This window comes from Xyrauchen texanus, chromosome 9, assembly GCF_025860055.1.
Source record: "Xyrauchen texanus isolate HMW12.3.18 chromosome 9, RBS_HiC_50CHRs, whole genome shotgun sequence".
NCBI classification, from domain to species: Eukaryota; Metazoa; Chordata; class Actinopteri; order Cypriniformes; family Catostomidae; genus Xyrauchen; species Xyrauchen texanus.
In genome coordinates, this window is record NC_068284.1 from 10,419,172 (window position 1) to 10,432,631 (window position 13,460).

The following is a 13,460-nucleotide window of genomic DNA, read 5'->3' on the forward strand; positions in this document are numbered from 1 at the left end:
TGGCTGACCCTGTGCTCTGACTCAAGCTTAGATGGGATATGCAAAAAAAGAAAATACAGTTTTTACTGTATATGTGCAAATGTGTGAAAAATAAAGGCTGCTGCTGCTTTACACTTTCAGCTTGTTTCCAGCCACTCTGAATTATATCTGACTTGCGTTATGCTTTATTTGCAGCACACTCCTTTACACCTACAACATGACTACAGCCTTATAATTGCTTTCACTTTAGACTTCACTTTCAGTGATTCAGTGATTTTTGTCATCATTTAGACAGTTTATGTAACATATTATGCAATGCACTGTAATTTCTACAGCTATTAATTAAGCAGAATGACATGAGCAAACACCGACAAGTGGAGTAATAAAATCTGTTATTGTAAACGTCAGCACTCTTGCAAATGCTGATTGGCCAATAAGGTTTGAGGACTGAAGCTACTGGAACTGTTGTATATGTTGTAATTCTTGTTATATTACTGTAATGCCTCAGTTGAAAGGGTATCTCATTCACCTCATGAGTTTTAGCAAAATTTATTTCTCTCAGTGCTGGGGCATTGTTTATTACGAAGGCATTAGTAAGGCAGGTATTAACTACACTGAACAAAATAATTTAATTATTTGCTAAATTAACAATGTGGACAGTTGGTCGTAAAGATCTATTTTAAAAAGCAGTCTGTAATTGACCCTTTGCTAAACTCTGCCCCCCTTGGTAGAACTTTGCATTGGAATGAATTAGAGAGTTCAACAAAACATTTAAGAAGTTTATGTATCCTACACTAGATGTTTGCTAAGTGAATTTGTGGCCATTGGTGGCAGTTAGCACAACTCTAGATGTACAGGTCAACTTGCCCCTTCAGACCAATGGAGCAGGGAGCACAGCCTTCCACAGATGCCACACTTTTGCTGTCAATGACAGCTGGACAAAGTACAACAGAATGCAGAGATCTCGAGCCCATTTTTCAAAGTTTAAATCTATGTTTAAGTTAACACAGAATCATAAAACACAGCGCTTATGACAAGAGACACTGCGCAACCACAGTGAGCCGCTTAAGTGTCCATGTGACGCAACAGTATATTGACCAACAATTAGAAATATCAACTGTATCTGAGAAAAATTGTTGATACAACAAATCAAGCAAAAATGATAGCATTACAAAAATTATTTATCATAGTGTACAAAAATGTCTCCATGCGTCCAGAAGCCTCTCCAAACAAATAAAACACAAATTTTTTTTGGGTTTGTATTATTATTATTATTCCTCCAATTGGAGTCTATGGCACTTATCTATTACTTGCTATATTTTGGTCTGTGAGTAAAACCGGCTGGTTGTATTGTACTCTTTGAGAACTTTTCAACAACATATGACACATGGCTATTTGATAAGTTTGAAGTTTGTACCGATTACAATATACACTCACCTAAAGGATTATTAGGAACACCATACTAATACTGTGTTTGACCCCCTTTTGCCTTCAGAACTGCCTTAATTATACGTGGCATTGATTCAACAAGGCGCTGAAAGCATTCTTTAGAAATGTTGGCCCATATTGATAGGATAGCATCTTGCAGTTGATGGAGATTTGTGGGATGCACATCCAGGGCACGAAGCTCCCGTTCCACCACATCCCAAAGATGCTCTATTGGGTTGAGATCTGGTGACTGTGGGGGCCATTTTAGTACAGTGAACTCATTGTCATGTTCAAGAAACCAATTTGAAATGATTCGAGCTTTGTGACATGGTGCATTATCCTGCTGGAAGTAGCCATCAGAGGATGGGTACATGGTGGCCATAAAGGGATGGACATGGTCAGAAACAATGCTCAGGTAGGCCGTGGTATTTAAACGATGCCCAATTGGCACTAAGGGGCCTAAAGTGTGCCAAGAAAACATCCCCCACACCATTACACCACCTCCACCAGCCTGCACAGTGGTAACAAGGCATGATGGATCCATGTTCTCATTCTGTTTACGCCAAATTCTGACTCTACCATCTGAATGTCTCAACAGAAATCGAGACTCATCAGACCAGGCAACATTTTTCCAGTCTTCAACTGTCCAATTTTGGTGAGCTCTTGCAAATTGTAGCATCTTTTTCCTATTTGTAGTGGAGATGAGTGGTACCCGGTGGGGTCTTCTGCTGTTGTAGCCCATCCGCCTCAAGGTTGTGCGTATTGTGGCTTCACAAATGCTTTGCTGCATACCTCGGTTGTAACGAGTGGTTATTTCAGGCAAAGTTGCTCTTCTATCAGCTTGAATCAGTCGGCCCATTCTCCTCTGACCTCTAGCATCAACAAGGCATTTTCAGCCCACAGGACTGCCGCATACTGGATGTTTTTCCCTTTTCACACCATTCTTTGTAAACCCTAGAAATGGTTGTGCGTGAAAATCCCAGTAACTGAGCAGATTGTGAAATACTCAGACCGGCCCGTCTGGCACCAACAACCATGCCACGCTCAAAATTGCCCACATAAAGTGGAGCAGCAGGACAGCACCTCATCAAGAGAGGAGGGCTTTCAGAGAGACCCTTGCTGAGGAGCATGGCAGAGTTGGGGTCTCAATCCACAGCCAGACCCGTATCTCCTGCTCCACGAAGAGCACATCACAGGCTGTTGCACATCACCAAATCTTGCACCGCTGGTCGTCTGAAGTGCAGGCAGTGTCATGCAAAGACACCAGTGAAGTACTCTCCTGTGTTGTGCCTATGTGCTTTGTACACAAATGTGACTGCTACAATGACTGGCATGTTGCTAGAAACATGTACAATTTTATAATGGTTTGTAAATACTTTATGTAAAAATTAATGTAAATAGTTTGTTGTGTATTTTTTATATAAACAAATTGTCCACCATAGCACTAGTTTTGACTCTTTTATATGCACAACATTTAGTTTCAAGAAGGGAAAAGGCACTCTAATGTGTTTATGCATCAGTTACTCTGTGTCAGCAAAACTAATAGTGGATCTGGATTAAATCACCTTTCTTTCCCATTCTGACATTCAGTTTGGAGTTCAGGAGATTGTCTTGACCAGGACCACACCCCTAAATGCATTGAAGCAACTGCCATGTGATTGGTTGATTAGATAATTGCATTAATGAGAAATTGAACAGGTGATCCTAATAATCCTTTAGGTGAGTGTATGTACAGTGCAATTTTTTTTAAATAAATGATCAAAATAGAACTCTTCTGATTAGTCTGCAAATTTCAAAGCACTTGTTCAGTTTTGGTTAAAATGCCTACATGTACAGTACAGATTCTAAGCTTTCAAACGGTACTGTAGTCATGAATATTTTGACGTATTATTTTCTTCTCGCACTGGGGGACCCATCCGAGCTTGAATGGTTAAAGCCACTTTTCATACTGTCTGAATTCTTTACTTGTCTGCTGCCACAGTATATGAATATAATGCAAGGTTTTTGAGTTATCTGAATAATAACACTTAATATATATCATATTTACGATTGTATTCTATAGAGATTATCTTTTTTGGAGGGCCTTTCTCTGTAAATATTTGTATGCATTAAATTGCAATTAATTTGATTAACGAATCAGCACATTACTCATGTAATGCACTGTAATTAAAATTACAATTTAGATAGATAGAAGCCTTTATTTTGGTCACAATAAATGTTTGCATATATACATAGATAGTGAAATGTATTTGTTTCCACATATCCCAGCTAAGTTGGGGTCAGAATGCCGGGTCAGCCATGATACAGCACCCCTGGAGCAGATAGGGTCAAGGGCCTTGCTCAAGGGCCCAACAGTAGCATCTTGGCGGTGCTGGGGCTTGAACCCCTACCTTTCTGGTCAGTAACCCAGATCCTTATCCGCTAAGAATTATTGGATCATTTCTATAAAATTCCTCTTAAAACTAATTAAACACAGAAGACTCCCATAAACTCTCATTAGAAAAAAGCAAACACTTCCATCCATCCATCCTTCTTCAACCACTTATCCGAAGTCGGGTCGCAGGGGCATCAGCTCCAGCAGGGGGCCCCAAACTTCCCTATGCCGAGCCACATTAACCTGCTTTGACTGGGGGACCCCGAGATGTTCCCAGGCCAGTGTGGAGATGTAATCTCTCCACCTAGTCCTGGGTTTTCCCCGAGGCCTCCTCCCAGCTGGATGTGCCTGAAAACACCTCCCTAGGGAGGCGGCCAGGGGGCATCCTTACCAGATGCCCAAACCACCTCAACTGACTCCTTTCGACGCAAAGGAGCGGCGGCTCTACTCCGAGCTCCTCACGGATGACTGAGCTCCTCACCCTATCTCTAAGGGAGAAGCCCACCATCCTTCTGAGGAAGCCCATTTCGGCCGCTTGTACTCGCAACCTATTTCTTTCGGTCATAAACCAGCCTTCATGACCATAGGTGAGGGTAGGAACAAAAATTGACCAGTAGATCGAGAGCTTTGCCTTCCGGCTCAGCTCTCTTTTCTTGACAATGGTGCGATAGAGCGAGTGCAATACCGCCCCCGCTGCCCCGATTCTCCGGCCAACCTCCCGCTCCATTGTCCCCTCACTCGTGAACAAGACCCCGAGGTACTTGAACTCCTTCACTTGGGGCAATACCTCCTTCCCTACCCGGAGTACGCACTCGTCAAATAAAAATAAAAGTAAACACTTGTCAGAAAAATATCCGACTGCAACAGTTGCTTACATAGGATTGGTCATTAACACTTAAGACAAGGCACAGCGAAGGATCAGTGTTGATGTTATGATTCCACAGTTTCATTCAGAGATGTGGGGAGGACATAGATTAGTCGCTAGGAGAGTAGGTCACCTGCCCCCACTTTAATATTGGCCTCCATGCAGTGCTCATGCTTTTTAATGCAAGTAGACTTTGGGCGCTGACTTAGCGTATCATAGCTGTGATCATCAGGGAATCTGTAATGTTTTCAGTAGTTGTGTTGGAGCTGTGATCTATGTGCTGGCATATTATATCTGAGTGAAGCAAAGTATGCTGCTCCCTAAGGGGGTGACAGTTGTCACATTAAATGGCGGTCACTTCATAGGAAGCCACAGCATTTTCATTGTATGAATGGGTTAAGCATTTAGGTTTGAGTTGGCATGATTTAAAATATTTATAGTCGCTTGATTGTGTGACCATTTGGTTCTTTCTGGCTCTGGTTTGTTGTGATCTGGGCCACTCGTGACACTGCTGCTTTTGTTGTTGCCAGGGAGAACGCGGAACAGACTGGAGCCCATGGATACGATCTTTGTGAAGCAGGTCAAAGAGGGAGGGCCTGCACATGGCGCTGGACTCTGCACTGGTAATTATACCATTACATCAAAGATATAGAACATTTTGCTTTGCTTCTCGAAGTCTGATAATGGAACTTTGTCAACAGGAGACAGAATAGTGAAAGTGAACGGTGAGAGCATCATTGGGAAGACATACTCACAAGTCATTGGGCTTATCCAGAACAGGTGAGAGCCTGTCATGATTGTTAAATGAAGTATATAGTGATAAATGTCTGTTTGTGGCCTAAACTGTGTATTTTTTCCCCCATTCCAGTCATACATTTCTGGAATTGTGTGTGATGCCAAAAGATGAAGATATACTACAGCTGGTAAGTGTTTACTGTTGTTGTATGTTTGTCCGTTTCTTTTGAAGAGGGCCAAGATGGAGTCTTTTTTCAAATGTTCTGTACAATTTGTGGAAAATATGTGAAATGTGTGAAAAAACGGAGCTGAGAATATTACACTCAACTAGTACTTTTAATCAAAGTAGCCAAAATATTAAGACTAATAATGGAATGCAGAAGGGGTAGAACTTGTGTTGCAGTTCTGCAAAAATCTGTGGGCACAGATTCTTTGTGGGCTTTTATTTAAAGGTGTAATTAGTATTTTTTTGTTTGTTTCACTGGCCGATATGACTGTATACTGATACCTGTTGGTGTTGATGTAGCACTGCGAGTGCCATTGCAGAAATGCCCTATTTGCAGGTGCATACTGATACCTGTTGGTGTTGATGTAGCACTGCCAATGCCATTGCAGAAATGCCCTATTTGCAGGTGCATACTGATACCTGTTGGTGTTGATGTAGCACTGCCAATGCCATTGCAGAAATGCCCTATTTGCAGGTGCATTTGTCACCCATGATTAATTGATTCTGATATGTGGTTAACTCAATTAGAGTGAGTCCTATTTGGCTGGTCATATGATCTCTACATGGCAGCCCTGATGAGAGGGGTACACCCTTAAGGTGCGTACACACTGCCAGCGACTTTATCGCTGCAGGTCGCCAGTGGCTGGTGGCGAAGTCGCTAGTGGGTGTTCCCACTACTGGTTGCCTAGTAACGTTTATAAATGACATTCACGGATGCCATTCCATTGCTGTTGACAGCGAATCTCTTTTCTTACCACTAAAAACAATCATTTTGGAGGGAAAAGACTAAATATATATGGAATCAGTACATAAAATGCTTTATATCAAAGATGAATGAGAAACCAGGCGTGCTGTTTGCCAGAGCGACTGTTTATCTGCGGCGAAAATGCAAATGCCGGTCTGTCTGGGTCCATAAAATCCCCGCGATCTCAGATACACCTTTCCACGCAGTATTTTTCTTAAAAATGTCCTTGTACGTGGGAAGAGACATATCATAGAGCACTGGAAATTTTCTAACAGCAAGAATTAGCCTTTCATCCATCTTTCCGTTACTGCAGGAGCTGAGAGAGAGAAGGATCACGTGAGCTCTCCCGTCTTCTCTGCTATTGGCTGTCGCTTCCGTTAGTCGCTCCAAAGTTGAACTTTTCTCAACTTTGTTGCGTCGCTGGACACGCCCACATCTAGCGCCAACGGTCGCGATAGCTCGTGTCGCCGGAAGTCGCTGTGCTCGCATTGAAAATGAATGGTATTGAGTCACTGTCGCGCGCGATGTCGCTGGCAGTGTGTACGCACCTTTAGGTAGAGTAAACTGGCTTTTTCTGGGCCATTGAAAAACAGTTTTTGTTAGAGAAGCACTGATATAAAATAATTGGGTATTGTTATCCGATTATATTAGATAGTTTGGTGGTTCTGCTTGGATAAATTACACAACTTAGAAATAAATTAAAATTATAATATCAGTCTCTACATGTTTTCCATGTTTAAGAGTAGAGGTCAACCTATAGTGGATTTTGCAGATACCGATAACTAGTGGAAAATGGCAGATAACAATTAATCTATTTATAGAATACTATGATGGACACCAACTCAGAGGCTAAAATCCTAATAATGACCAGAATAAAGAAGATTTGGTGCATAACGCAGGAATTCTAAATATAAACAAGCCTGAAATAAATAAATTATTGTGAAATGACAGCGACTTGGCTCCGTTTTTATGCTCTATATTTAAGGATTAACCAAATTAAGCTTTTTATAGCCTATATATTTAACAGATAAAGGGTTTGTGTTTTTTATATTTATATATATATATATATATATATTATATATATATATATCATATAGGTATATTTGTCCACGCTCTAAAGTCATGCATGTGTGTCTATATAGATATATGTGTGTGTGTATATATATATATATATATATGTATGTGTATATATATATATATATATATATATATATATATATATATACACATACATACATACATACACACACACACACACACACACACACACACACAGTTGAAGTCAGAAGTTTACATGCACCTTAGCCAAATACGTTTTAACTCATTTAATTGTTGTAAACATTCCCTGTCTTAGGTCAGTTAGGACCACTACTTTATTTTAAGAATATGAAATGTCAGAAAAATCGTAGAGAGAATGTAGGGTTCCCACGGATCCTTAAAATGTCTTTTGAAAAATCAGTTTTCCAAAATAAATCGGTCGGGCACTAATAAATATATATAAATAAACATACAACAGTCTCACACCATTAGCACGTAGACGCTTGACCCTCTCTCACTCGCTCGCATGCACGCACACACACACATACTTGTTTCTCCAATAACATGCAAGAAACAGCCCAAGCTGTGATACTAGTAGTACCAACGTCAGATTCTGATCCATTGTATAAGAAAGTAGTTTCATGCACAAATGCATTTTTTATGACTGTACTCAGTTTTTCCGAATTTTTTTACATTTTTATTTACTTGTTCATTTAATTGTTGTATATAACAGGTTTTCCACAGGTCTTAAAAATACTTATTTCATCCTTCCGCAAAATAAGGTCTTAAAAAGGTCTTGAATCGAAGCAACAAGTCTTTAATTCATAAGATAATGGCATTAAATATTGTATGAGGGATTGTTTTCTCGTTGCGGGATTGTTTTCTTGTTGCGTTTAAGTAGGGTGACCAGACATCCCGTTTTGAAGAGGCCTGCCCAGTGTCCCGACAATTCTCTAAACATTGTAGTTATGTCCTGATTTTAGCTGGTAGCTCGCTCTCTTTTTTCTACTTACATTTGATATACTAATTTTCCTTCTCGCTATTGTCTTTGGTATAGTTTGCCAAGAGGAGAAGTAATTTTGAAGCGTTGCACGTTGATTTGACGATATTTTCATTCCAGTCTTACTGCAAATCTGCTGAAATGTATCTGGATACCATGGCAATGACGTCATACGTTTGGCGCGCACTCTTTGTCATCCTCTCAGTGAGCACAAGTAGAAATGCATCAATAAAAAATATGTTTTCAGCAACGAGCTGAAAGAAGCCGATCCATTTCTTCGTGCAGCACGTGGCTATGTAAGCAAGTATTTTTCTGTAATGTTCAGTTCCCCACGAGCATGTAGGTAAATAAGACAATGTCACATTTAGACAGCTACACTCTAGGGATGGGCACGAGTACTCTGGTACTTGGACGTGGCAGTAATGATCGATCATGAAAACGATGATCAATAGTGATCACGCATGATGTGACTTTTCACTTGATTCGAAATCCAGTGACAATTACCTGACAACTAAAACAAAGAGGGAGCTTATTTTTAATTTTAATATTGATTACATTGTGGTTTTGAGGGATACATTGATTATCAGAGACGTCACATAGTAACCAAACTAATTCAACACTGCAATGCTATCGTTACAATAATCAAAAGAGTGTAATTAACTGTTTTGAACACCTGTATCTGCAAAATGTTTGCTAGTTTTAGAGCTTGTTATGAATATATTTGTCTTATTTTTGAATGTATCTCTGCGGTGTGTGATGCTTTCATGGTTTTTACTGGTTGTCAGTATGTTACAATGACCTTTTGATATTGACAACAGAACTATTAATAACTGTTTTATTATTGTTGAACCTGGGCCTGTTCAAGTGTAACTGTTTACGCCACTTTTAAGTGGAATTGCGAAATTTTGAATTTGTTTTTATAGAATTAATTATTTGTTGTGACTAGAGGTCGACCGATATTGTTTTTTTTTCAGGCCGATGCCGATCTTTTGAAATTCGGTTCGGCCGATGGCCGATTAATGCTACCGATTTATTTTGGCCGATATGTGCTTGTTTTTAACCTCTTATTTGAACCTTTTATTTGAAACACAAATAATTACTTAAGATAGACAAAATTTCTCAACAAATACATTTATTGAACACTTGACCAATCTGCACTTGTACACTTAAATTAAAAATGTATAATGTAAAAACATATTGTATAATGTATAATAAATATATTAAATAAACAAAGCAGGTGTTACGAACTGCTCCGAGACACGAAGGTTGAGATCCAAATGCAGCTTTAATTAAGGGGCAATCCAGACACGTAATCCAATATTCAGAGCATCCAAGAGAAGCACAGGCATAACTAGGGATGGGTATCGTTAAGGTTTTAATGGTATTACTATTCTTACCGATACTGCTTATCGATCCGGTACTTTAACGGTATTCTTAACGGTTCATTTTGTTATATATATATATTAAACAAAGATAAACGTTATATAGGCACAGTGATTTAATTTCAGGAAGGTCTACTAACATTACTGTTCAGGTGTGGTCTAAAAAGTAATCTAATAAAGTAATCAATTGTAAAATAACACTGCATAGTTTATCATAGATAGATTAATGCTTATTAATGCAGAAGTTATTCATTCAAGAGCTGTAAGTGATTTTCTCTTTGCCTTTTGTTGTTTGATTCGCAGTAATGGCTCAATTGTCACATGTTTATTAGGATGCTTCCCCTTTAAGACCGAGTTCAGACCTAATAGGCTCCTGATGCAGCATATTTTCTCCCAACTATTTCCATAACTACGTCCATTTAAGACATAAACTGTGTTTAAGTGAATCTCCAAGCCGGTCTTTTTGACATTTTTGTGTATAGTTGATCGTTTAGACGCGCACATGAAACCCAAAACAGCCTATACTTTTCTTGTCTTGTTGCGGTGTGTTTTGGAGTGCGCGCCGCCTTGGGAACGGTATCTCTTGCGCTCTTTTTATTATTATACGCGTCCCGCAATTTAGCAACAGTAGCTAGACCGTATTTTACAACAATCACCGATCGTGCTGATTCTGACGTTAAGTTTGAGTTTTAGGGAGAAATGTCAGTGCACCGCTGTGAAGGGAAGGAAGTTGTGCTAGACAGAATGCGGCTTATGTATAAATATTCTTTTTATAATCTTTGGAAGGCGAAATCTAAAATAAAATCAGACTAATAATCACAGATCTAAACCAGGCTACGTTTAAATGTTTAGTTCTGTCCTCCGTCGTCACTCATTATGCAGGGCTCTTGTTGTGCTCGCTGTGTGCGAGATCTCTCTCTCTCTCTGACTGCGAATAGCTAAATTGCATCACAGACAAATGGTTTCATATTATTATATATAGAAATGGCTGGCGAGATAAAATAACTTTCTCTTTATAGCAATAATAAATGTATTTTCTTAATTTCTCCAGTACCGACAGCAGAACCGATAATGTCCGAAGCTTACCAAAGCCAGTCCTTCACTAGCCTATAGTGCGTTGGTATCTTTTTATTACTTATTTCTCTGCATTGAGTGACAACCCTCTCAAATATAAGAGACACAAACAGAACAAATAAGTCTCAGATTCACTGTCTGTAATTGCAAAATTCTTGCTTGCTTATTGTGACATGATAGCAACCCTTCTGCTGTGATAATGCAACTTCAACTACGCTATCAATATCCAAAGTAGCTGCACGTCATGTCGCGTTTTTTCTCGAAGTTGGCAGTAACATATAAATAGTTTTTAATTAAATATAAATAAGTTATACAAATTTAATCCTTACCATTTTCTCCAAGGAGCTTAGCTCCTTCCTTGATGAGGTGTGCTCACTCTGCTGGAAAATGACTCTAGGGGCAGCATGTGTCGAACACGTGTTCCACAACAACACTAGGCTGCCCACAGATGCGCCTGCCTAATAATCGGCTTGATATACTTGGATATTGGCCGATGCCGATTATGTTAAAAAATGCTAAAATTCAGCCGATTAATCGGTCGACCTCTAGTTGTGACTATTCAAGTCAAGCTGATTACTCCATTTGTAAGTGTAAGATTTCTATTCATCCATACAGAACTCCATTTATTTTTATACCTGAATATTAAAGTTAAAATAAGCTATTACACCATTCTAAGTAAAGTTGATTTTATGTGTGAGTTTTACAAAAATGCTAGCTGCACTAAGTTAAACGCATTAAGCTGAAGACATCTGTTAGTTACTTTGTTTACTTAGTTATTTTTGTAAATGAACAAAAAATAAAAACAGTCTGCAGCTCTTATCTAAGCAAATACAAGATATTTATTATTTAAATATCGGATCAGGATTGGGGGCCAAAAATGCTGATCAGGACATCCCTAATTACTACAGTAACCTGAAGGAAGAACAGACAGATGTTTGTTGGGCACATTCTTTCAGAGTTGGACCGTGAATCAGAGTCAGAGTACTCGTAGACAAATTACCAAAATTCCCATCCCTATTACACTACATATACTTTTTATGTATTTTTATTAGGTTGTACAAGCACTTATATGTTCAGATGTGAGGGTTGTATTTTGAATATTTGGTTACAATGTTGTGAATTTTTGTAAAGTCATTCATAATTACACATGCAATATGACATCATATGGCTTGGATAGGCTTCATGGAATTTGTACATAAAAAAAAAAGAATCTAAAGTGTGGTTAATTTGTGAAAAAAATCAATCTAAAATAAAATATCAATTTTCACAAACTATTTAGCCTATACAGTTAAGTGCAGAAGTTTGCATGACCCTTTTGTTTTCCACACGCCTTTCAGAATGTATACAAATAGCCTATAAGAGGTTTTATTTTGTATGTGGTACTGCCCTTCAAAAGCTACATAACACACAATTTACTCTTATTAACACAAATCATCCTGTTCAAAAGTTTGCACCCCTTGGTGGTTCTTACGTTGCCTTCTTGAGCATCAATAATTGTTTGCATCTTTGTAATAGTTGTGTTGAGTTGCTCAAATGTGAAAATCTGTACCTCATATATAGCCACTGTTGGGAAGAACTCAAATGTGCAGAAGATGCAGAGAAGCCAAATCATTTTACTGTAGTTGGGTTTTTTCTTCACTGCTCAGGACAAAGCAGAGATTCATGAACAATTATTACACAATCAGTCATTGATCATCAAGAACGAAACACCATATTAGAAACCAACTTCTTAACAGGATCATGTGTGTAAATTCAGTAAATATTTTGTCGTGTGGAATATATGTGAGGATCTGTTAAGTCAAATAACTTTTTCTGGGCAGTACTAAATAAAAACAAAATCCAATTTTTATGATCCTTCATTTATGATCCATCATCACTCATAAACACACACACACACACACACACACACACACACACGGATTCCTTAAATTTTCTTTAGTTGGTCTTAAAAAGGTCTTAAAGTCTTAAATGTAGCTTCATAAAACCTGCAGAAATCCTGTATTAAGCAATTTTGCAACAAATTACAGCAGTGCTGCTGTAGGGCCATATTGCAATCTTGCTCATGTGATCATATATATATATATATATATATATATATATATATACACACACACACACACACACACACACACACACACAGTGCATTCAGTAAGTATTCAGAACCCTTAATTGTTTTCACATTTTGTTATGTTGCAGCATTGCTAAAATGCTTTAAAGTATATATTTTTTATTTCACATCAATCTACACTTCATACCCCATAATGACAAAGCAAAAAACAGATTTTTGATAACTTTGCAAATGTATTAAAAAGAATAAACTGAAATATCACATTGACATTAGTGATCAGACCCTTAATATGACACTCTAAATGTCTCTGGATCATCTTTGAGATGTTTCTACACTTTGATTGGAGTCAACATGTGGCAAATTCATTTGCTTGGACATGATTTGGATAGGAATATCAGAGCAAAATCCAAGCCATGAGGCCAAAGGAACTGCCTGCAGAGCTCAGAGACAAGATTGTATTGATGCACAGATCTGGGGAATGCCACAAAAATAAATTGAATGTTCTCAAAAGCACAGTGGCCTCAATAATTCTTAAATGGAAGTAGT

The 13,460-nt window shown here is 38.5% G+C and overlaps 1 protein-coding gene across 2 annotated transcripts in view; it reads left to right on the forward strand.

Moving 5' to 3' along the window:
- Nucleotides 1–13,460, forward strand: part of arhgap21b (Rho GTPase activating protein 21b) — a 103,124-nt gene that overhangs the window by 41,216 nt on the left and 48,448 nt on the right. For both annotated transcript variants that reach the window (XM_052133471.1, XM_052133472.1), the window contains exons 5-7: nucleotides 5,177–5,269; nucleotides 5,348–5,426; nucleotides 5,515–5,569. In XM_052133471.1, the coding sequence (XP_051989431.1) occupies nucleotides 5,177–5,269; nucleotides 5,348–5,426; nucleotides 5,515–5,569 (227 nt within the window). The remainder of the gene's footprint in view (nucleotides 1–5,176; nucleotides 5,270–5,347; nucleotides 5,427–5,514; nucleotides 5,570–13,460) is intronic.